This window comes from Eschrichtius robustus, chromosome 4, assembly GCF_028021215.1.
Source record: "Eschrichtius robustus isolate mEscRob2 chromosome 4, mEscRob2.pri, whole genome shotgun sequence".
Taxonomy (NCBI): domain Eukaryota; kingdom Metazoa; phylum Chordata; class Mammalia; order Artiodactyla; family Eschrichtiidae; genus Eschrichtius; species Eschrichtius robustus.
Window position 1 is genome coordinate 85,622,290 of NC_090827.1, and position 24,304 is coordinate 85,646,593.

Here is a 24,304-nt window from a genome sequence, read left to right on the forward strand (position 1 = left end):
TTTTGTCTTGTTTTTATTTTTACATAAGGAGTTTTTGTTTTCTTTAGCGTTTGAAAGGATGGGGTACAGAAGAAATAGAAATAACTATGTAATGTACGGCTAAATATTCATTCATTCACTTGCTTCAGCGTTTCTCAAAATATGGTCACCTGAGAATACTCAAGACCTTTTCAGGTCCATGAATGAGGTCAAAATTTAATAGTTTCAAACTTTTTATATTATCAAGACATTATTTGTCTTTTTCATTGCTGATGCAAGAGGAATAGTGGGTAAAATCGCTGGTACCTTGACACAAACAGGGGTACAATTGTGTTAGTAGTCATTCTTTACTGCCATGCACCCACGTTAAAAAAACAACCCCAAAAAGCTATTTCACTTAAGAATGCCCTTGAAGAAGCTGTAAACCTAATACTTTTATTAAATCCTGAAACTCGATACACATCTTATGAATATTCTGTGTGACAAAATGGGAAGTATGCGTAAAGCACTTCGGCTGCATACCAACATGCAGCAGCTTTATCAAGGTAGAGTGTCTTGGGGCTTGTTTGAGTTGTGAGCTGAGCCAGCTACTTCCATGAGGTTACAGAATCGTGCATAAGTAAAAGATCCATTCAAAATGCAAAATGGACCAATGGATTTTTTTTAAGGTTAGGTGTATTTTTTTTTTATTGTAACATGGGTTTATAGCATTATGTAAGTTTTGTGTGTACAACAGTATATCTCTACTTCTATATGCACGACAGCATGCTTCCCACCAAAACAGTTTCAGATTCTACACTGCTACTAACCTTTAGGAAACTATCTCCGCCACTGTAAGAAACTTCTTGAGTTTTAAAGTAGTATCAAGGAATAACCACAATTATTAGAAAAGATTACTAAAATACTTCTCTCCTTTATAACTCCAGCTCTCTGTGAATTTGGATTTCCCTCATATATGTCAACCAAAACAATATGAGAATCCAGCTCTGTTAACCCAGACATTAAAGAGATTGTAAAAATGTAAAACAGTGCCAATTTTCACACTAATTTTTTTGTTTGGGAGAATAGTTATGTTTCATAAAATCTGTTTTTAAAATCTGTTACATATATAGGGTATATTACTGTTAGGTAAATCAATACAAATTTTTCAAATTTCTGTCTTAATTTCTAATTTGGTAAATATTGGTAGATATAAACCACATAAACAAAAGCTTTGAGGGATTCTTAATAATTTTTAAGAGTGTAAAGGGGTCCAGAGACCAGAAAGTTTTAGCACAAGTAATTTACCTAAATCATCCAAATGCCAAATGCCTGATAAACGCAACAACAGGCTTTTAACTTTTTTCCTTGATTCGATTTTGAAATGAATCTCCAGCTTATGACAAACCAGCGATGACTAGAAGGTTTAGTTGGACCCAACTACGATTATTTTTGATAACTTGCTTATATTGATTAAGGGACCTAACCAATGTGCCACATAGCAGAAGCATGGAAGTCCAGAAGTAACCACAAGATGCTTTCAGTTATTTTGTAGATTTGAGTTGGTTAATTTGGTTCTATGAAAGTTCACAGATTAATTGCAGACATTTATGTCTGTCCACAACATACCCACGAGACATGTTAGCACGTCAGATCCTGTGTCCTTCATCATGGGATACTCCATAGAGAAAGGTAGTCTCCTAGGTTTCTGGGCTGCCCCTTAAGCAGCCCTTCCTGGCTACTTTTATCTGAAAACCTTAGAGGGGAGGCAGGGTCACACTGTGGAGCATGGCTGGGTGCTTTATATATTTAACTTATCGTAACCTCAGAGCTCCTCCAAAGTAGGGAGTTTCACTCAATCTTTTAAGTGAAGAAACTGAATTCAATGGAGATTGATTATAAATAAACCAAGATGACACAACTTGTAACAGAACCTCGCCTGGTCTGTATGTCCAAAGCTCACCTGGCTCTCCGTGTTTCTTCATACCAGCACCATGCTCCGTGTCTCCTCTCAGTTTACTCTAACATATTTTGTACTTCCATATTAGACTTTGAATAAATATTGTCAAATATGTGCATAAGTGAAATACTGTATGACGCATACCATGGGTTTTAAATTTTTCAGTGGTACCAATGATTAAATGATTGTTATTTTTTAATTTTTTATTTGATTTTTTTTAATCAGTAATAGTGATTTTGGTTTGTCAGTACCACTCCCTTCATCTAAAGCCATGTTTGTTAGTCATTGCTAGAAAAACAAAATACCTTTAGATGTACCCCTGAATTCAGCCAGATCCTCAAAGAGCCATGTGCCTGGAATTATATGGGTGCTTCCCAGCCCTCTGTAAGTTGCTTTTTCGGTCCAGTGCCAACAACTTTGAGAGATAGTAAGAAGGCTCCCTAAAGCCCTCATCTATACTGTTAAAAAGTTCTGTATTAAGGGTTCAGAATGCCTTCTGTCTTACTGCCCATAACATTAAGCTCCGCTTGAACGATTTTTTTTTTTTTTTTTTAAATCTCACGAACCCTGAGAATTGGTTAACAAGTCCAGTTTCCCTCTTCATGTTGACTGTTGGAAAGTTGATTTTCATTTGTGACCCATGTTAAGCAACTTTATGAGACTTGATACAGTGTTTTGTTAAATTAGCCTCGTTCCTGGCTCCACTGTATGGCTCTTGGTTCCCCTTCTTTTGTTCAGCACTCCTAAATTGACTTGTCTTTGAAAGGATTCTGAAAGGACCTCAGTTATTTTCAGTTCTAGCAAGTCTCTCTTCTTTTCATGCAGGTACTGTATTTGGAAGTGGGAAAACCTCTGATTACCTGCTGTTGGGAAACTTCGTTTACACTGTGAGTGTGGAACATTTGCCTCGTTTGCATATAAAATTGAATCTTCATATGAGCTCGTTTTCAGATTTAAATGTGTGTATTTCTGGATTTAAGGGTTGTTTACACTTCCTCTTAAAAATGAAATGAGATGTTTTGACTGGTAAGAGATTATTTTATATTAGGGTATAAAAATGTCATTTAGGTTCACTGACTTTATAGGCCTTTGGTCGCTCTTATTTTCAATATTCCTTCTTTATGCTTATTGCCTCACTTTCCCTTTTTCTCTTCCTTGTCCCTTCTTCCTCAGTTTTATTTTACTGCCCTTGTTCATATTTTTTTGCTTTCCTAAATTTATGGCAAATAGTACCATTCTACTTGGGTGTTTAACCAATAATTATTCTAGAACTTAATGAAAGTAAAGTTGGGAGAGAAATCTCCACTCTTTTGGGACGTTTAACCCACGCAAGGCATGGACCTCGCTGTGTTAAGTCACTATGTCGAACACTTACGGAAGATGCACAGTTGAGTGTGAGCCGCACCCTGCCATTAAAGAGCCAAAAAAAGGTTTTAAAACCATTTTTCCCTCTAAGGTCAAAAGCTCCACTTGGATGCAAATGCTCAAGGTCACACAGTTAGTCTCTAATAAAAGTTTACTCCAACCTTGAGCTCTGAATTCTCCAGCCAGTGTCCTTTCCTCTCCATGGCCCCCAAGTGGGGGCAGTGTGCTGTCCTAAATACTAAGTGGCCATTGGTACGGCTGACTCAGTTGGTGGAAAAACTATAATACGATGTTTAAATAACTGAATAATAGGAAGTTAAGACCATTAAGTAACAGAGGGATTAAGGTTTTGGCAAATCGAGGCTCTCCTTTCCATTGACCTCAATGAAGTAGTAAAAAAAAAAAAAAAAAAAAAGAAAAACACATTTCGGGGGCTAGTGGTTTGTTCTCGTACAACATGAGTGCAAAACAGAAATAATACTTGATGGACTAAGTTTAGAAATAAAGTAGATGGCATAGATGTCTACGAAGGACTTTAAAGTATCCAAGGCTTAAGAGAGAGTGTTTCTTTAACTTTGTGCGAAAATCTCTCTCTTGTTTTAGAATTTTTTATATAGCTTAAATACTTAAATTTTAACGAGTTTTATTTCTACAGATATTTATCCTAAATTGCTGTTAGATATCCCGCTGAGAAAGCTCAAATGCTTCACTTTGTCCTGACTTTCTGATGCCACTGGAAAGCATCTAATACTGTGTACAGACCCTTGCAGTGCCCAAAAGTAGGACTGCGCCCTTGCAGCTCTCACCACTGATCACCAGTGCTAGGCAAGCGTCACACTTCCATCCCAGCAAACTACTGAAAGTGCCCCAAATTCCTTTGACTACTAACAGTATTTAATATTTTTGATTATAAATAGGTAATAATAGATAATGCTGCAGTGCTAAGCACTGTTCTTGGTGTTTTACCTATAGAGTAGGTAAGCTTTATCAGTCCCAGTTTACAGATGAAGGAGCTGAGACACAGAGAGGTCAAGTAATTTGCCTTGTGCCTTATCAGAACAGTTAATAAATGTTGGAGTCTTGAGGACAAATGGTCTGACTCCAGGGCAATATAGTCTGACTCCATTTAGCCATTATGCTATCCTATGGAAAACACAGGGCAGTTCTTTAAACCCGGGTCCCCCTACTTTAGAATTAGTAGCATGGGCACCAGTGACAATGGGTGTGTACAGCATGGAGATGGAACAGGCTCTTACATTCTACTCTGCAGGGTTTCAGGTAAGTAAAGTTACAGAGTAAGTGTTCAGATTTGTAAATATCCAGTTACATTACTTTTACAGTTTATCTTTAAAATTTAGAAAGTGGAGGCTTTAAGTACTACAGTTGATAAAAAATAAAATTAAAGCAGGCTTGGACACCCAAGATTACTATAGATGATTCTCCATCATTATTCATGAATTGCGCAAGAAGTAGGCAGGCCCGTGCTCAGAAGCTCATGGCTGGACTGTCAGCCAGTGAGGGAGAGGAGAAGGCAGGGAAGGGAGTCGGGAATGTGATGCTGTAAATGGCACTTCCAACCGGTCGTGAGCATGGCCACCCAGCTAACTCACTTGTTTCTTTGCTTGTTGGACGTACAAGTCAAGCTGTGAATCATCTACCAGTCCAATTTGATGAACCATCATATTTATGAAATAAAATAACATTTCCCTTCTGTTTTAGTTTGTGGTCATAACTGTGTGTTTGAAAGCTGGATTGGAGACATCATATTGGACCTGGGTAAGAGAATCTTTAGTCACAACCGAGGAATATCACATTTACTTATGTGTTGTCACTAATTTTTGTTGTTGTTTTTCGTTCTAACTACATGTGTCCCTTTACCCTAGTTCCACAGGTTGTTAATTATAGTGGGGGTTGGGGGGGAAGCAAACAGAAATAGACTGGGGGGAACTAGAGACTGTAGTGTGGAAACACTGAGTAAAACTTAAATAAGTTTATTTACCACAAGACTTCTCAAGAGCCCTTAATATATTGTTGTACATTGTAAATATCCCTGGAAGGGAGGAAGCCTTCAAACTTATTGACTAGGAACCTTTTCTTAGTAGAGTGTGTCACAAGACTGGCAGAAAACTCATTGGAAAATGATTCTGAAGGCCAAAAATATCAGAGAAAGATTTGTCCTCAGACGTTTGTAGATATCCAGTCTGAATAAAACAAGTTCCATTTTAGATATGTTAGTATTGAAGTATATTCACATCCAGGTAGAGAGACCCACCACCCAATAAATAAAAAGAAAGTTAAATGCTCAAGGGAAAGATGGGCACAAGAAATCTGGATTTGACAGTCATCAACACAGAGATGAATAGTCACACAAGCGTCTTAGCATCTTTCAGTGAGAGCATGGGGAGCAAAAACTAAGGAGGCTTAAAGATGGTAGCGGATAAAAAAGATAAGAGTGAAAGGTGAGACCCGCCAAAGCGGGTAGAGAAGGAACGGTTCTAAATGCCAGTACCACCAGCATCTTAACCGGTGTGGAAGAGATGAGTGTTTAATGGAAGATCCAATTAAAACATGCAATTATTTAGTTAATAATTGCCATAGATAATATTTTATGGCTGTAGTAAAAAAAAAAAATTAATGAGGACATGTGTGAAAGTGTGGGAGTCGTCCATCTGCCTGAAAGTCCTTTGACTCAGATTCCCTTCCTTCACAGTTCAGCCACATAGCGATCTGGGGCAGCATTGCACTCTGGGTGGTGTTTTTTGGAATCTACTCAGCTCTGTGGCCTGCTGTCCCCATGGCCCCTGATATGTCAGGAGAGGTAATGTATCCTAATAACTCATGATCTAACAAACCCTAAAAATTGGTATTCATTAACGAGCCATAATTACTTGGCTTGGGTTTATATTAAAATCGTATTCGTCAATTTTAAAAGCTATTTTTAAACTCCACAGCTGTGAGTATAAAAACGGAGAGAATATGTTAAACTTGGACGTTTTACTTAAATCTGACTTACCCTTCCGTAAGCATAGCTGGGTTAATAAAATGTGGTTGTCAGGAGCTTGAATCATGTTAAGAATATCCATAGAGAGGATGCCATGTTAAAATTAGACCATCAATCCACACATACTTTTTGAACAAGAGATTTTGGGGAAATGGTGAGCTTATGTCTTGGGGCAGTCTGTCTTATTTTTTTTTGTTATCTCTTATTCTAAAGAAAAGGCTACTGTCACTAGATTAAATGCACTTTTAGAGTTGTCTTAATGACATCAGTTTGGTTTTCATTTTGAAAGAGTTAGGATGTCTGACATTTCAGCCTTATCATGGTCCGCTTTCAATTCTGTCTGTCACTTTCTTGTTGCACTGGTAGGAACTGAGTTATTAGGTGTTCGTGGGGGAGTGTCACAAGATCCCCTTTCGTTCAGAAGAGATTCCAGCAGTAGGAGGGTGTATGATTTCAATTGCAGGAAATTTGACATAAAATGTATAAAAGAAAATGTGGAAAACATTTCAGGATTTCCTGTGACCTCACAGTAACTTGCAAATCAAGGTAATGGGAGCTCCGTTACAGTACATTGTTTTCCTGCAGTCACAGGAAACCTTTCCAGGGGTTTCCATTATTTGTTTCCCTAAGTACTGCCTGAGTACCTTTCACTTTTGACAGTCTGGTTTATAGATCATGTTCATGAAATTTTATCTGACAGCATCCTGCTTTTTATAAATTAGCAGAATGCAGGCACATTAAAAAAAAATTTTTGTGGTTAAATTTATTAGAGAGAGGCATTACATACTATTACAGCAAAACCAGACATATCAAGGAGCATGTACTTCCTTCCACCCAAAGGGAAGGCTTCTTCTGAAACATGTACTGTGAACTTGAGAAAATTTACAGCATGTATCTTGAGGAGAACAGAGAGAAAGCTGTGAATGCATCTTCTCCTTCCTTTGGTTTGAGTTCTTTTTTTAGTGAAGAAATAAAATCAAAGACTGTGTATGTCTGCTGATGCCACTTGGAAACTCCAATTCTATTCTTTGTTTTTATTTGATGTGCGCTGTCCGATTCGACCTGCTTTTCCCCCAAGGTCAATTCTAACTTAATATCTTTTTCATTAGACCTCATTTTACCTCATGTCCGAATATTTTATGTTCAAAATGAGTGACACAAAAGATTTTGAAATCGAGATAGTTTGAGCAGCTGTAGCCAATCGCTTTGAAGACAAGAACAGAGTTTTTGACCACCTACTTCTAGGACAAGTGTGAAGTCTGACTGGCTTTTAGCCAACCAAATATAATTCTACCCTTGCCTGTAGAATTCCTGGTATTACCCAAACACAAAACTTAATATCATCTCTTGAGATTTGCGGTGATGCTGTGTTTAATTCAAAGTGAAATGGATGTCAGTACCCCATCACATTTCTGTTCACTTCATGTACGGTGCAAAGTGCTAACAGGGCTTCTTTTTCTTGTTGTTTTATTGCTACTGATACTTTGAATATAATGTTTAAATAGCTGGTGCTCCATCAAAAATAGGAAGAATGGATTAATTCAGCTGTAGGCTTGGCTAGCTTGTCCAAAATGTAAATCTGTTTAATGTATTTAAAGAAAAGAATAATACTTTAAATTTATGTAGTAGTTAACTGTTTGCAAAGCATCTTGGTATGCATGTGTGTGTAAATGAGCCTCACAACAACTGCAAAAAAGGAAGATAACAAGAACGCCACTCACATTCCCAAGGAGAGATAGTCTACGTTTACTGTTTCCTAGGCACTAGGGTTTTAGGACCCAAAAATATTGTGGCAGTACTCAATTTTTCGACATTTTTATTGTGTGTAGTCACTAGTTCTATTACAATCTAGTTAATTTCAGAAAGAAGTAACTACCCTTAGATTTACATTTTTTAATCTTAAAATTCTATGTTTCAGTCAAGAATATAGCCAAATACATATATGTGAAGCATTCATTTATGTGCCAATAGTTATATCTGTATGTGTGTGTATATATATATATATATATATATATATGTATATATATAATTGGCCAACCATCCTGAATAAAACTTACCTGTTCATCTGTTAACTTTCATAGCAATATACTATTATATTTTACATATATATTATTATATATTACATGTAGTAATATAGTGTTGTAAATAACACCAGGATAAGTACAAATATTAGCATTCCCAGACCTGACATGTTTTACGTAATCCGTGTGATGAAACACAGCACAAGGCATCCCCCAGAACATAACGCTGTTCCAAAGCATTCCTGGTGTGGTGAAGGCAACTTTCTGTCACCACCACCAGGGTCATGAGTGTCTAATCCAAGGACCATACCCCTAGGACTCCAGTTTTTTCCTGTATTGGTTTGGCAGCAGTTCCTTCCAAAACTAAATAATTAAATATGTCTGTATGTTTGGGTTCTCTAAAGGCGTAATAAGGGCGCCCAGCTCAGTACAGCATTTATAGAGATGGGTAGGCAAGACCGAAAATAGCAGCCCCATTCCCCCCATCCTGGTTCAGGTGATATTTTGGAGGATGAGGTACTGTGTGGTTTTAAAAGGCATTGACACAATAGAGAAGTTCTTCAAAAAGACAACCAAGATCTGGGAAAAATAACACCAAAAATACCTAAGGTATATTGAACATTTTAAGTACTTGATGTGCATTCATTCAATCGATTTAACAATTATTTGTTGAGATTCTTCTGTGGGTCAGGCACTGTGGATTCATTAGTGAATAAATACACAAAAATCCATGACCTTCTCAACTTTCTACTGGAAGGAGACAGGCAAGTAAAATAATTAAGTGAAAATATATAGACCGATGTAAGTGCTGTAGAGAACACAGCAGGCAAGAGAAACCGAGAACCATGATTTCCATTGTTTCCCATAGCGCCTTGTGGCCTTTACTCACGGTCAAATAAAGAGCTGTTGGAGGGGCTTGAGAGAGGGGTGTCATGATCTGACTTATGTTTTCACAGCAGCACTATGACTGCTGTGTTATGAACCACTTAGGAGATTATTGCAGTAACCCAGGCCAGAGGTAAGGGTGGCTTGGGCCAGGAGGGCGGCAGTGGTGAAAGTGGTCAGAGTCTGAATCTAGACTGAAGGTAGCATTAATAGGATTTGCTGACGGATTGGACGTGAGGAGTGAGAGGAAAAGAAGTCAAGGTGGATGCCATCGTGTTGGCCGTGACCGTCAGGACATGCTTGTCCTCAGCTCACTGGATCCTCCCAGCAAACTTGTTACCATACCTGTTTTACAGGTGAGAAAACAGAGGCATAGAGAAGTTAAGTACCTCATCTGGTACCCCACTGGTACTAAGTGATGGAGGTACGCTTTGACTTAGCTGTGTGGTCCCAGGGTCAGCTACCTTATACACTGCCCGGTGCTCCTCTGATCATAGTTATTCAAAGGACTCTGCGGTGTATCATCTGGAAATGAGAAGTCTGAAGGGACTGCCCCTCGTTGCAGGTATTTCAAGGATTTGTGTGGACGAGGGAATCTCTGTTTTCTTTTTCCTGACAGCACTGGTTCCCCCACGTCCCTTCCCCCTGTGGACGTGTCGGTGGTCCTGGTCTCCCTCCTTCCTTCCTCCTCTGCACCCTAGCCGCTGTGCCAGAATGCTCCCCCTCCTCCTCACGTGTCCACTGCCCCTTCGTGCCTTTACTGGTTGCTCTGACATAATGGCGTCAGGCTCCTAGTGCCCCATAAATGTTAAGTAAAGGATCGTGAAGTAAGTTTGTTTTCCTTGCTTGTTGTTGTTGTTTTTTTTTTTAACATCTTTATTGGGGTATAATTGCCTTACAATGGTGTGTTAGCTTCTGCTTTATAACAAAGTGAATCAGTTATACATATACAATATGTTCCCATTTCTCTTCCCTCTTGCATCTCCCTCCCTCCCACCCTCCCCATCCCACCCCTCTAGGTGGTCACAAAGCACCGAGCTGATCTCCCTGTGCTATGGGGCTGCTTCCCACTAGCTATCGATTTTACATGTGGTAGCGTATATGTGTCCATGCCACTCTTTCACTTCATCCCAGCTTACCCTTCCCCCTCCCCGTGTCCTCAAGTCCATTCTCTACGTCTGCGGCTTGTTTTGCACAAACACATGAGAAATGATAGAGTAGAGGTGACATAGAGGCAGAGTTCAGCTCAGATAAGAACATCTTGCTAACATCCAGAGATTTCCACAACGTGGCGCTTTCCAGCAGCAGGACAGAATGCTGGTCTCATGTAACCAGCCCCAGTATCGGGCAGTGGTGCTACTCGGCAGAGCCTTGCTCATCTGCACCTGCAAAGTTGCTTCCAACTCCTAGGATTCAGATTTTCTGTGGACTTCTCTTCACTGTGTTCTCTCCAGAGGAGTATCTTAAATGTTGAAGGGCACAGACTACTCTGCTCTAGTTAATGTTAACTGGAACTCAGGGTGCAAATTATACACAAGTTAGGCAACTTACAGGTACGGATCTCATGCTTCTATATTCAGCTCGGACACATATTCATACATAGATCAGGATTTTACAGTCATTTCCAATTTATGTCCTTGATTTGTCTTTGTAGCCCCCATCTGAAGACAGAGCCATTTCTCTCAATATGTTGAAAGAAAATCCTTGCTCACCACGAGGGGGAGGGAAGGGAATATTTATTGTGCACCAGGCATTCTTTGTTTCATTTAAACCCATATCACAAACCTTTGTGATAAGCAGAGCAATAGCAGGTGACCCAGAGAATTCATCCCAGGTTTTCTTCTCAAATCCCATTGGTTGCTCTCACATCTTGAGTAACTAAATACCTTCTCTTCAGGGCCCATTCCTGTTCCTTTCTCTCAGATGGGAATGCTTTCTTTTCTCCTTGCAGCCATTTTCCTTGCATTCCATTTATTTCCCTGATTTATCTGCTATTTCCCAGGATACCCAGGGCCGTGATCAATTTCCCTCAGTTAGCCAGATATAAAAGCATTCCCGTCTCTTTTTAATAGTGCCAAGATTTTTAATTCTGTCTTCTCAACACCCACCTAACTCCCTCAACACACTTATAGAAATTCTGCCTCACTTTGTTGTATCCTGGCCTCTCATGTCCTCTTAATAGCAATATCAGTATATGTAATGCCCAGCTCATTTTTTTAAAAAATGTATATATATATATATATATATATATATATCTGGAAACCCGGAAGGCACAAGCCGAGTGGCTGGTCGTAAGATCCCGGCTTAAACGGGAGTACCTGCTTCAGTACAATGACCCCAGCTGTCATGGGGTCATTGAAGATCCTGCCTTGAGTCGTTGGACCTATGCAAGATCAGCAAATATCTATCCCAATTTCAGACCCACTCCCGAGAGCTCCTCACTTTTAGGAGCTCTGTTTGGAATTGGGCCCCTCCTCTTCTGGCATTATGTTTTCAAAACCGACAGAGATAGGAAAGAAAAACTTATCCGGGAAGGAAAATTGGATCAAACAATTCACATCTCATGTTAAGTCTGGCAATGATGACTATGAAATTGAAAACCACATCATCCCACATCATCAGAGAATGTACAGTCGCCACTCAGATGATAGCAGGGCCTCATTTACTGAGGGTCAGTCACTGTCATAAGTACTTTTCATGTCTTCAGTCATTTAACACTGAGCATTTAACACAACACTGTGAAGTAGTTCCTATTACGCATTTCACTGACACAGAGTGGTTAAATAATTTTCCCAAGGTCACACAGCTTGTAAGTATCTGAGCTGCTGTTGGAACCCAGCCAGTCTTTTCCCTTAACCACCATACACACTGTTCTCTGTCGTTTTTACATTTCTTCTCTCACCTTTTCATTCCTCTGCATTTTTCTCTCAGCCTTATCAACTTTGAAGGTATAAATTCCTTTTAGTGTCAGTGCCCTAATCTAAGTACTTACTTCCATCTGGTTGGTAAACTAAGCCATCCGTTATCTGCATGTAATATTTCCATCTTCAGCTGTGCTCAGCTGCCTGTATCACTAATCAGGCATCGTTTCTTTCCCCCTTCCTTCAGCACATTCTGCATGCCTGAAGTTACCAGAAATTCATCCCCCAGATATCTGAGCATTTAGGGCAGACTGCAGTCTCTCCAGACGCAGCCAGGGAGGGCTGTTCTCAGTTGGTGGGCAGGGTGTTGCCATTTGGGAAACATTCCTTCCTATAGTTTTGTTTCCACTACAGTAATTCTACATCTCTGCCCCTAATAATGATTCAAATGATAATGATTAACAAGTATCCCAGTACCACAAATGACTGAACTATTTAACAATTAAAAAAGAATTATGACATCAGGGTAGGGGGAGAGTGGATTCTACAAAGGTGGGAAATGCGACAATAAGAAATTATTTAGGAAAGGCAAATAAAAAGAAAAGAGCGTGACAAGCTTGACTGCAACTTTAAATTTGTCTCTGTCTTCCTTTCCTCTCACAAATATGGTTGTGATTTAAGAGAAGGCCTTTTTTTTTTTTCAGACCTGACTTGTATTTTTTCACACCAGTACCACAATTTATGGGGCAAGGTAGGCCCTGGGGAGAAGTGCTATGTTATATAAACATGTGCTGGCCTGCTTTTTCGACTTGTCTAGATGATGTTACTGGGTATTTTTTGAATTTCCAGAAGAAAATATTTTAGGCACTATGATTAGTATACCAGATTACAAAGTGAAAAACAAGCTACATCAAGGATCATTTCATATCACGATTAATACCAGAAGCTTAGTATCGGCAGAACTTTTCAATGTATCGCGGCGTTGCAGACACACACTGTAAAGTCTTCCCAAGCGCATCTGGTTCTGCTCTCCCTGGCCTGAGGGATCTATAAAACTACTGAAGGAAATTGAAGTTAAGGAACAAGCATGTGTTTTACAGAATTTCAGATCTCTTGATTGAGGTTAGTAAAGTCTCTCTGAAAAACAATAAAAATCTTTGTTGAACCCTTTAGTGTCACCCCTGTAGGAAAGGTATTAATAAACCACATTAGTGATATGATTTTCCTAAGTTGTGCTGTTGCCCATTTTACCAGCATAATGAATTACTTTGCATATGAGGAATTTCCTGGTTTAAAATAGTCCTTATTCATCTCTCAGCTTTTAATTACCTAGATAGCATGTAATAATTTATTGGTCACAAGACCAGGCCTTGTGGGTAGGGTGGAGCAGTGTTATGATATGAAGGAGTTTCATGCAAGATTACTGGCTTTAGCCAAGTAGCCTGGAGGGAACAAGAACCCTAAACTCTGTCAGATGCTCTTCAATGAGCCAACAGTTGGGATCCCATCCAGTAAAACATGCCATTGGTCCAGGCCCTGACAGTGAATGAGACAGGCAGACCATCACGGGTCTTAAAGAAGCTGGCTGCATAGCCACTTCCAAGCCCATTTTGTAAAGAGAAGCCTTGTAGAAACACTGAGAAGCAAAGAGAGACGTGGATGTGACAAATGTAATGGCAAATCAGGACACTGGCACACATTTTAAAGTTAGAGCTCTCTTTAGAGTCACTATGAGAGCTGGCATCGCTTTTTGTAGACACAGCACCCTTTCCTACAATACAGAGCAAATAATATGAGTCTCTAGTGTATGTGTGTTACAGGCTCTTTGTTAGGCAGTGGAGGATGCAGAGGTGAACAGAACTGGTCATTTCCCTTAAGGATCTCATTTTTTTATTGATGGGCTGTTGACGTCATAAATGTGAGGGATGACGTGGTGCACCCCAAGTGCCATGACCGTGAGCAGGGCATGGAAAGCAGAGCAAAGCTGCTCTTAGTACGGCAGAACCTTGGCTGTTCTCTGGAGTCAGTGCATTCTCGCGTTCATTCATTCCGTAATTATTTATTGAGTGCTTAATCGGTTCTAGGCACTGTGTCAAGGTAATGGGTTAATTAGACAAGATACCCATTAGCGTTCAGGTTGAGAGGAGCAAGGAGGGAGAGGGAGAAACAGTCACTAAGTTGGTTAACAAATGACTAAATGTTGAACGACTAAAGATAATGTCACAAAGTGATAGGAAGAAAACAGGATGATATAGTAAGGGACAGGACTGTAATGGCTGCTCCAGGAAGGTGTTTTTGGAGAACAGATGATTAAGCGGAAACTCAAATGATGTGGAGATACCTTCATGTGAAGAAGAACATTTTAGGGCTGAAGGAACAGCCCGTGCCCAAGCTCTGAGGCAGGAATGAGCCTGGTAGACTCAAAGACTAAAATGTCAGTGTAGCTGGAGCAGAGAGAGTGGGAAAGAGCCCTATGAGATGGAGCCAGTGAGATATGCAGAAAGCATATCACCCCCCTAAGCGCAGCACTCTGGCTCATAAGACCCGTACAGCTTGTTTTTGAGTTGCATGCCAGGGAGCAATCAAAAATGCTCATAAAAGAAACCATGAATGTCACTGTGCCATCTACTTCAATAAAGCTCATAATTGGACACAGTTCTTGCATTCCATGATATGGTAAGGAAAAGAGATCGTCAGTGAGGTCAAAAGCCGCTTGGTTCCAAGTTATCACTAAGGCTCCCTAGCATGTATCATGCAAAGCAAGTTATTTTATGGCATATTTTTTTATGTTAAAAAAAGAAGTAACTGTGGATTAAACAAGATAGAAACATTTCTCTCTCATATGAAAAAAAAGTCCAATGGTGTCAGGTAGTTCCGGACTGGTATGGCAGCTGCACAGTCATCCAGGACCAGGTTTCTTCTGTCTTGCTGCACTGTCAACTTTCATGTCCTTCTTCATAGTCCAGAATGGCTGCTTAAGCTCTAGCCATTTTATCAACATTCCAGCCAACAAGAACAGAAAGAAGGATTAACCCTTTCTCTTTGAAGTTCTTTCCTAGACATTGCCCACCACATTTCCTCTTAGCTCTCATTAGCCAAAAGCTAGTCACATGGCCATACCTAGCTGCAATAAGAGAGCCAGAGGAACATAGTCTGAGCTAGAGGAGAAGGTGTTCAGCCAAGATTCAAGTGGTTGCATCTAAGAAGGGGAGAGGAGATATATTGGGAGGCAACTAGAAGTCTCTGCCATGAAAGTCAATAAATTTTCTACATAAGCCATATGTTAGTTTTTTTTTTTAACATCTTTATTGGAGTATAATTCCTTTACAATGTTGTGTTAGTTTCTGCCGTACAATGAAGTGAATCAGCTATATGTGGCACATATATACAATGGAATATTACTCAGCCATATAGTAGCTTTTATATGTCTTTCCATAGGTAAATGGTTTTTGAAGTTTTGAGTTTTTAAAATATAATTTCCTAAAACAGATGGTAATTAGATGATGGAATGGAGGTGTTAGTTAATATTACGGTGGTAATCATTTTGCAATATATAAATATATCAAATCAACACATTGCACACCTTAAACTTATGTAATGTTATACGTCAATTATATCTCAATAAAGCAGGAAAGTAAATTTTTTAAAGGAAAAAACTTCCTACAATCTGAAATATAGGTCATTATGTTTCACAGATTGAATTACTAGTAATCAAAGAATTGATGCTTTATGAGATGGTTTTTAAGAAGATAAAATACAGAGCCATCACAGAATTATAAAAACTTGTAAGAATGATATAACAAGTAAACATATTGAGCATTGAGATAAGGTGCCCTATCTTATACAACTTCTCTAGTAACATCAGAACATTTTAAAATTATAATTCTCATAATAAAAAGAATATTTTGTTACTAATTTTGTCCTCATTTTTCTGGTACTTTTAAGTTTTTTAAATAGCACAATAAAGATTAAAATAAAGCAAAGCGAAACAAATTCTGTTCTTAATTACTTTTACTATTCTGGGAACTATATCCCTAGAAAATAAAGTTTCGGAGCCATACATTTTCTAGTGCTCTTGATTCCTTTTTAGAAGGACTATTTTGCATGTTCAATTCTCAGTATATATTGATACACAGTCAAATTTTACTTTAAGAAAAAAAGTTAGCTTCTGGTTGATCTAGGTCCCAACTAGCTCTTCCTCCTTTTCCTCTGAACATCTTTTTTAATCATTTATTTCCAGAGGGTGGAGATGCAAAGGTTGTTCTTTGCATCATTCAACTAGATTGAATATTGGTTCTTAGTCCCACAGGGTGATCACGTCTCCTTCATTTCCTCACCACCACCCAGGAATATCCAAGGGGGAAAAAAGTACATAAACGCTGTGAACTAGCATCTGATTTGCATATTTTCTAAGATTTTCTTTGTTTGGAACAATTTGCATATTTTCTAAGACTTTTGTTTGTTTGTTTGTTTGGGATAATCCAAGCCAAGGGTTTTCTTTGTCTCTGAGTAATCAAGAGCTTCTGGTATAATTGCAAACATATTGGGGTTTATCCGAAACACCCTTCTCCTTAGTTATTTTCTGCATGTTCTGCTCTATCTATTTTTATGGAGAAAGTAATAATTCATCCCATATAAGAGTCTAATTTAGCTCAATTCAACTGAGATTTATGGAGTGCCTTGTGTCAGGACCTATACTGGGTGTCAGTGGATCAAAAGTTGAAAAAAGAGAGTCCTTCTGAGGAGCTTGAGTCGTGAGTAAACCAACAGATCAACAGATCATTAGAATGTAAGAGCTAGTTATTATGGTCAGGACTCGCAGGGGCTAGCAGAGGAGAGGGCACTCGACCCCCAGGCTACAGTTCGGAGAGTTTAGAAAGGTTTCTTGGTACTGCTGTTCCCCACACTGTGCAGGAAGTCAAGAGAAAGAAGGGCCTTCCAGCTAGAGAGCAGCCCAAGCAAAGAGGGAAGTTGGGGTTCCTGAGGGAGCTGGAACTGAAAAGGGTAGCAAAGACCAGGTCACAGAAAGTTACCCGAATGTATTTACATCATTACATTGAGCCGTGGCAGATTGCAATTCCTTATGAAATACATAGTATTCCAGAAGGTACCTGAGGCCATAGAATACTAGAATACAGATTCAGGTCAGAGGACATGATATATAAATGCTAGTAATAAGCTAGTGAGTGATGAAGAACATTTTTTATATTTTGGCATGAATATGTATCACATAATATAATTGAAAATTTGCAAGAATTCTGTTGAGCTAAAATAAGACATCAAAGACCTTTCTCAGTGATAAGCTCCAGACCATAGAACTTGGCATGGGTATTCCTCTGTCTTTGGGTTTTATCCGAGGGACGTTTTGAGCCTCACTACCCAAGATGTGCAGCCACTGAAGACTTTCAGTGGAAGTTCACCTCTTCAAGCCAAAGTTCGCATGAGCTTGAAATTTGTCTCTGGTTAAAGTGCAGAGTGCAAAGTTCACCACTTAGTGTTGACCCAGTGATGCTTATGTACCTCTGAGTTCAACTCCATGCCCAGGTACCATAACGAATTCAGACAGAAAGGGTTAAGTTTCTGAGAAAGGCTCCCACAACTTGGAAATCTCTGTCACACCATGGTGTTTCCCAGGCTTTGGTCACAAAGACACTTTAAGAAACCTTTGCAAGTTTACATTCAAATAACACAGTAATATATTATCTGAAAGCAGAGTTGATTTTGATCAGCTGATGTCGTTTCCATACATCAGTGGCAGTGTTGCCAGGAGAAGCCACAATTTCGATGCAGTTAAAAGCATTCTGTGTATATAACATTGATATTTTGCCATTAAAATATAGATGTTAACCTTGTGGATTTCAGCTTTCAGGGTACTAAAGAGTATCATTGTATCTCAGGCTCAGTGAGTCAGCTCCCCCAGTCCCCTGAGAAAGGGAGCTGGAGGAGAAGATACCATATGGGTAACTGTGGTTGGATGAGATGGGACTGAAAGTGAAATACAGCAAGAGAGTCTACCTTTTCCAAAGAAACATTCAGCTGATACAGCAGAGACGAAGCATTGAGGAGCACTAGGGAGGGAAGAGCCACAACTTGGTGGGAAAGATCCAGAAAGTTTGTATGAAAAGAAACAATACCTGCATACCTGAAGTTGAGCACTGATTTTTTTTTTCTTTTGATGAAAATGATTTCATGAAGAAGATGCTTCCAGAGGAGACCAGAAGGGTTAACTGAAACAGGAGGAAGCAAGAGAAGTTAAATGATCTCATAACTTGGTAGATGGCTCTGAAACAAAAGAAAAGTGGGAGTTGTGGGTTCTGAGGGTCACAAAACCACATCACAGTACAGATCATCTCTGAAGAGTTGCTCTACCAGGATGTTTCAAAGAAGCCAGAGCCAGAAAGAACAGTTAAACTCGAATTTAATTAAACTCTTGGACACCACACCCAACCAAATCCTAAGAAGCACATAATAGGATATACAAGCTATATGTAATATAAGCTTTTGGAGTTTTCTCCAAAACTTGCTAACTCCCTTGGAAAAGCCCTAAATCTCAAAGATAAATAGCCCTCCTACCCAAAAAATTTGAAAGGTCTCATTCACAACAACAAGGAGAGACTTTAGCCAGATGTGTGTATGGTTAATGGGAAAAAAAACTGGAAAATTTGACAAAAATGAGAGAATATTTTTTAAACGAGTTGAATAAATAAACATACCATGTCTCTGAATAAGAGGATCACTATTAAATCATCACTTCTTTCCATTAGAGAACTGTTTGGGGGAAAAGAAAAAAAAATACATCTTCTCCTTGTGATTGTGATCTAACCTAGGAAAATAATTCTAAGTGCAGAAAAAGGTTAAGAGTGTGACTGAGAAGGGCAGCTTTATTATAACTGTTTAGTTGTACCGTTTAGACAGATACCATTGAGTATATGTCCCCTCAAATGCCTCCCAACTCTGCAATGTCCATGGTGACAAACATGTGTCCACACACAGTATTTCCCTAAATTCTTATTCTTCACTTTCTGATTCAGCTGGTGAACCGGGAGTAGGAAATGGGTCATAGACAATGCACCCTCCCTCGTCTGGCTAGCTGTAGCCTTGGCCTCTTCCTCTGAATACCTCCCACATCAGTAAAAATTGATGTTTTTGCTTTTTAAATGAAATTCATAATAAAAAGCTTTCAATTATATGATTAACTTACAGTCATTAAATAAACTTCTGCAAAAAGAGGAAAAAAAACAACAGCTTCACTACCCAAAAGTAATCCCTGTAAACATATGAGTCCAGTCTTTTTCTACCCTTAATTTGTGTACTTATCTTTGATTAGATAATTTATTCTTTTGACAAATATATATCAAAGGACTAGTCTAGGTTCTGGAGATACAGCAGTGAACAAAAGAGAAAAGGCCTGCCCTCGGGAGCGTATATTCTTGAGAAGAAAGAGAAAAACAAAAGTGTATTCTAGAGCGTGCAGATGGTAAGTGCTGTGGAGAACTGTAGTGCAGGAGAAAGGCTAGAAAGTACTGCAGTGGCGGTGTGGTGCTGCTTTAGGTGCAGTGGCCGTGGGAGATCACTGCAAAGATGACCTTCGAGCAGAGACCGGAAGTGGGGTGAGCAGGCCCTGAGGCTGCCTGCAGGAAGAGAATTGCAGGCAGGAGAGATGGCCAAGTGCTGAGACACTGAGGAGGCCAGAGTGTGGAAGCAGAACGAGGGCGGGAGTGAGTAGTAAAAAAGCTAGAGGGATGGGGCAGAGCCTCCCGGGCCAAGAGACAATTGTAAAGACGCGCTTAGACTCTCGAGTCCCTGGAGGGTTGAGCGCAGTCACAGTCTGGCTTTTTAAATGATTGCTCTGGGTGCTGTGTTGAGGATAGATTGCTATGGGAACAGGAGGAAAGGCACACATGATAAGGCCGTGGGGGGGAATCCAGACGAGAGAGAGAGAGAGAGAGAGAGAGAGAGACACAGAGAGAGAGAGAGAGAGAGAGCAGAGCATGAGCCATGGGGGCGGGGCTGTGAAGTGGGTAGACTCTGGATTTAAGGAGAAGGGGGTTTTGCCCTTAGAATCTCTTTAATTTTTAAATTTACTTGATAAAATATATATAACTTACTATTTATCATTTTAACCATTTTTAAGTGTACTGTTCAGTGGTGTTAAGCACATTCACTGTGTTGGGCAGCTGTCTCCACCATCCACGTCCAGAACTTTTTCATCTTCTCCACCTGATACTCTAGACCCATCAAACAATAACTCCCCATTACTGCTTCCCCCCAACCCCTGGCAGCCACTATTCTACTTTCTGTCTCTGAACTTGATTACTCTAGGTACCCCTTGTAAGTGGAATCATATAATATTTGTCCTTTAGTATCTGGCTTATTTCACTTAGCGTAATGTCTTCAGGGTTCATCTATTTGTAGCATGCACCAGAATCGCATTCCTTTTTAAGGCTGAATGATAGCACATGATATGTATAAGCCACATTTTGTTTATCCATTCATCTGTTGATGTTTCCACCTTTTGGTTTTTGTGAATAATACTGCTATAAACATTGATATGTGGATTTTTTTTTAAATAGAGCAGATCAGATTTACCAATGGATTGGAAGTGTGGTCTGAGAGAAAAGGAGGAAAGCAAGTTTTTTGGCCAGAGCAGCTGGAAGAATAAAGTTTACATTTGCCGAGACAGGGAAGACTGGGGTTTTATATTCTTTTTATTTAACGTAGCAAAATAGTCACGTTGTGTAGTTAAGAAAAGTCTTCATTAATGCCGGTATGAGACCTTCCTTCTCTTCCTGCCCATTCTACATCCCTTCCTTCCTCGCCTCCACAAAAAAATTGTTACTTTTAGTTATCATACTTTCCCTGGATTCCCCAAAATATTTCTGTTGATTCAAAAGGGGGATGGGGAAGATAATTTAACACACTTAGCTTTTAATGCATGTCACTCAGCTTTTGTAACAGATAAAATGACCTCTATTGGAAAAGCATGGTTAGGGAGCTGGATCAAGCCCTTCTCCCCTCTCCCCAAATCACATAAATATCTAGTTATAACTGCTCCCAGAATAACTCCATGCCAGAACACAAGAAAACCAAACAACATCTCAGGAATATAGTCCCAAGGCTCTGGTGTTTTTTGGCTTTTAATCTCTCTAAACACTAGGTTGTAAGAACTTATTTATTCAACAATTATTTATTGAACACCTGGTTGGTGGTTAAGCACTTGGGTTGTAGGAATTCATCAAGACATATTTCTTCCTCTTACAGGGATTATAGTCTGTAACTAGAAAATGGGTAATAGTTACCACCAAAGTGGAAACACAAAGTAGGGTCAGCTAACCCAAGTCTAAGGAAAGAAGTGACATCTGATGTGAAAACTGAAGAGCAAACAGGAGTCACAGATACAGGGTCCAAGGACGAGAGTAAGCTTGGGCAGATTCCAAAATCTGAAACACTTTGTGAAGCTAGAGATGGGGGCTGGCTTGAGAGATGATATAGGGGACGTAATCAGAAGTCAGGTAGGAAAGGTCATGAAATCATATTAAGGATTTTTGTACTCCATCCTGAGGGTGGTATAAAGCCATTGAAAGGGTTTAATCCAAGACCTGCTCAAAGCTAATTTGCACTGTGGCTCTGGCTGCAGTGGGGGAACTGGCTAGAAGCAGAGCAGAACGGGAGTCAGCAAGTCCACGCATGAGGCTATTAGGAGGACAGGCAAGTTTTGGACTGGAATAATGGCAGCAGGGTGAGCGAGAAGTAGATAGGTCTGAAGATACTAAAGCACAACAGAACATGGTGATAAAGCAGATATAGTATCAAGAGGCAGTTCAAGAATAGAGCCCAGCTTCTGTCTCAGGCAGGTGGCGATGAAGCCATTCCCTGAAGAGATTGCACAAAGAAAGAGCAGGTCTGGGAGGAAGACAGTGTGTGTTCAGTTGGGGAATGTATTAAGTTTGAAGTGCCTCTTTGACATTCAAGTTCAGAGCTGGCTGGTCTGTGTTTGAAGCACAGGCAAGAGATCTAAGCCACAGGGAGAGACCGTGACTGATCCCCATGTAGATAATAGAAACCTTCCAACCTTCCCAGGGAGTGTGTGTATATGATAACAGAAGGCTCCTGAGAGAATGCCAGGATAGTCTACCTTTCCCTTTATTCAGGACTTGTCCAAACAATCAACTTCCTAATAATTACACTCTTTGAACAGCATCTTTAATAGCTTGGACAATATTATCTCATATAGACGTACATTTACTTAACCAGCCACGTAGTTTTTCCCGTTAGTTTTCACTGATGTTCTACTATTTTTAAAAAACGCACAATGAATATTTGCATTCTGCAAAATAGTTCCTTGGGATGTTAGAAAGCAGTATATAGGAAAAAGTGTTCCATGGTCGATAAATGTATTTTGGAAACCTTGGTTTAAAAAACTATTCAGTAGGTTCTTCACTGTGATTTCGCAAAGCCTTAAATACGCTACTCTGCCCCGTGACTCTCCAGGAGGGGTGTGCTGTGGCTTGTTTATACCTTTACTAAGCCTTGGGCCATGACAGGCTTTTGGAGGGAGTACTTTCAGGGCTAGTGACCACAGAACAGTTTCATAGGATATTAACCTATATGTAAAAGCTGTACCAAATTTCAACACATAGTCCCAGAAGTTGAATTATCAAATTAACAGGAATAAATGTTTGTGTTCTTGATGCACGTGTCAATTACCTTTCCCAAAGGCGAGTACATTGCTGATGGGAATGTAAATTACTACACATACCTGTTTCACCATACCTCCCCACTCCCCCAAGTGTGATCATGAATTGTTTAAATCTGATCTAATTTGGTAATGTTTCTGTGACTACAGAGAGGCTCAGCATTTTTCCATGTTATTGATTACTTGCTGCTGCTTTTGTGAATACTTTCTCAGGTCTTTTGCCTATCTATTGGAATCTTAGCTATTCTTGTGAAGATAAGTGGTCTATTTTTATAATCAGGTTTTAGTGCAGAATTTCTTATACTTATGGCAGCCATTTTCCCAAGTTCTTATGTATCATTTATTTTTTAGTTCTTTTTGAACACGTGGAACTTCTCCATTTTCATGGATCACTTCTTTAAAGCATCTCTTTTTATAGTTTTTTTCCCACTATTTTTAAGCTTAGAAAGTCCTTTTATAAAGTTTTATCTAGACACTTAATAATCACTTCTTGTTTTTTTGTTGTTGTTATTAACATTAACTCGTAACTCCTCTGGTATTTATATTATTTATATTAATTTATCTTGCTGCCCTCCCCCCCCAACAGAAAAAACTAACCAAGTTTTACAGCACTGTTTTCTGAATTTTCCCTTCCAAATTAATACATTGTGCCCATACAATCTTTAATAATTTTTATGAAAAAAATTTTATCTCCATTTCCTACATTAGCAAGTTGAGATGAATGGCAATTTATTAGGGTTCAGTTACTCGGCCAGTTTCAGTCTTGAGATGAGTAAATACTGTGATGTTAATGTGATGAAAACCATGACATTTATAAACGTACACTTAATTTGATGTTGTGATAAAAATTTCCTTCCTTGAAGCTCATGGGAGAGATTACTGAAAAGAACAGGAGACTAGAGTGTTTAAAGGAATTTGAAAATTAAAATGAAGAAAGGAACGTTTGTTACTAATCAGTGGTAGTAATAAAAACAGCCACTTTATAAACATTATTGGTTTAATTCTTACAATCCACTTTAGAGCTGAGGAATTAGAGACCCCGAAGTTACTCCCTCCATCTCTGAGAGCTGGGACAGGCAGAGCCGCCACCACTTCCAGGGCTGTTTATCACCAGCCCTGCTCTAGTTGGGGTCCGTGGATATAGTTTTAGGACTCCCCAAGGAGCCTTCTTATTTAGATAGTGTCTGTACTTAAGCGAAGAATCAGCGTCCTAGTCCCCCACTTGGACATTTATAGGGTAAAAGGAGGGACAGACTTAAGAAGTGCATTGCTGAAAGTTTGTAGGCAGGTAGCACATCGAAATTCTCTCCTCCAAGACTGAACATGGGGGACACCGCAGGTGAAAAAGTAAGTGTTCCTCTCTGTGTGGGAACGTGGGTACCAAGGGGTCACCTCACTGTGGGTCAGAAGGTAAGCCCTCTTATCTGCTCAAGCCCCTCGGCTTTAGCTAACTGCACGTGAGCTAGGATTTTCTCAAACGTTCTTTCTCTGCAAGTTCACAGGGAAATTTCAAAACAGTTCCTCATTCCTCTGCCACAGCTTGCGTTTTCAGGCAGC

The 24,304-nt window shown here is 39.5% G+C and overlaps 1 protein-coding gene across 2 annotated transcripts in view; it reads left to right on the forward strand.

Annotated features, from left to right (window-relative positions):
- Nucleotides 1–24,304, forward strand: part of ATP8A1 (ATPase phospholipid transporting 8A1) — a 230,557-nt gene that overhangs the window by 193,471 nt on the left and 12,782 nt on the right. For both annotated transcript variants that reach the window (XM_068542245.1, XM_068542246.1), the window contains exons 30-32: nucleotides 2,744–2,805; nucleotides 5,003–5,059; nucleotides 5,994–6,101. In XM_068542245.1, coding sequence (XP_068398346.1) covers nucleotides 2,744–2,805; nucleotides 5,003–5,059; nucleotides 5,994–6,101 — 227 coding nt within the window. The remainder of the gene's footprint in view (nucleotides 1–2,743; nucleotides 2,806–5,002; nucleotides 5,060–5,993; nucleotides 6,102–24,304) is intronic.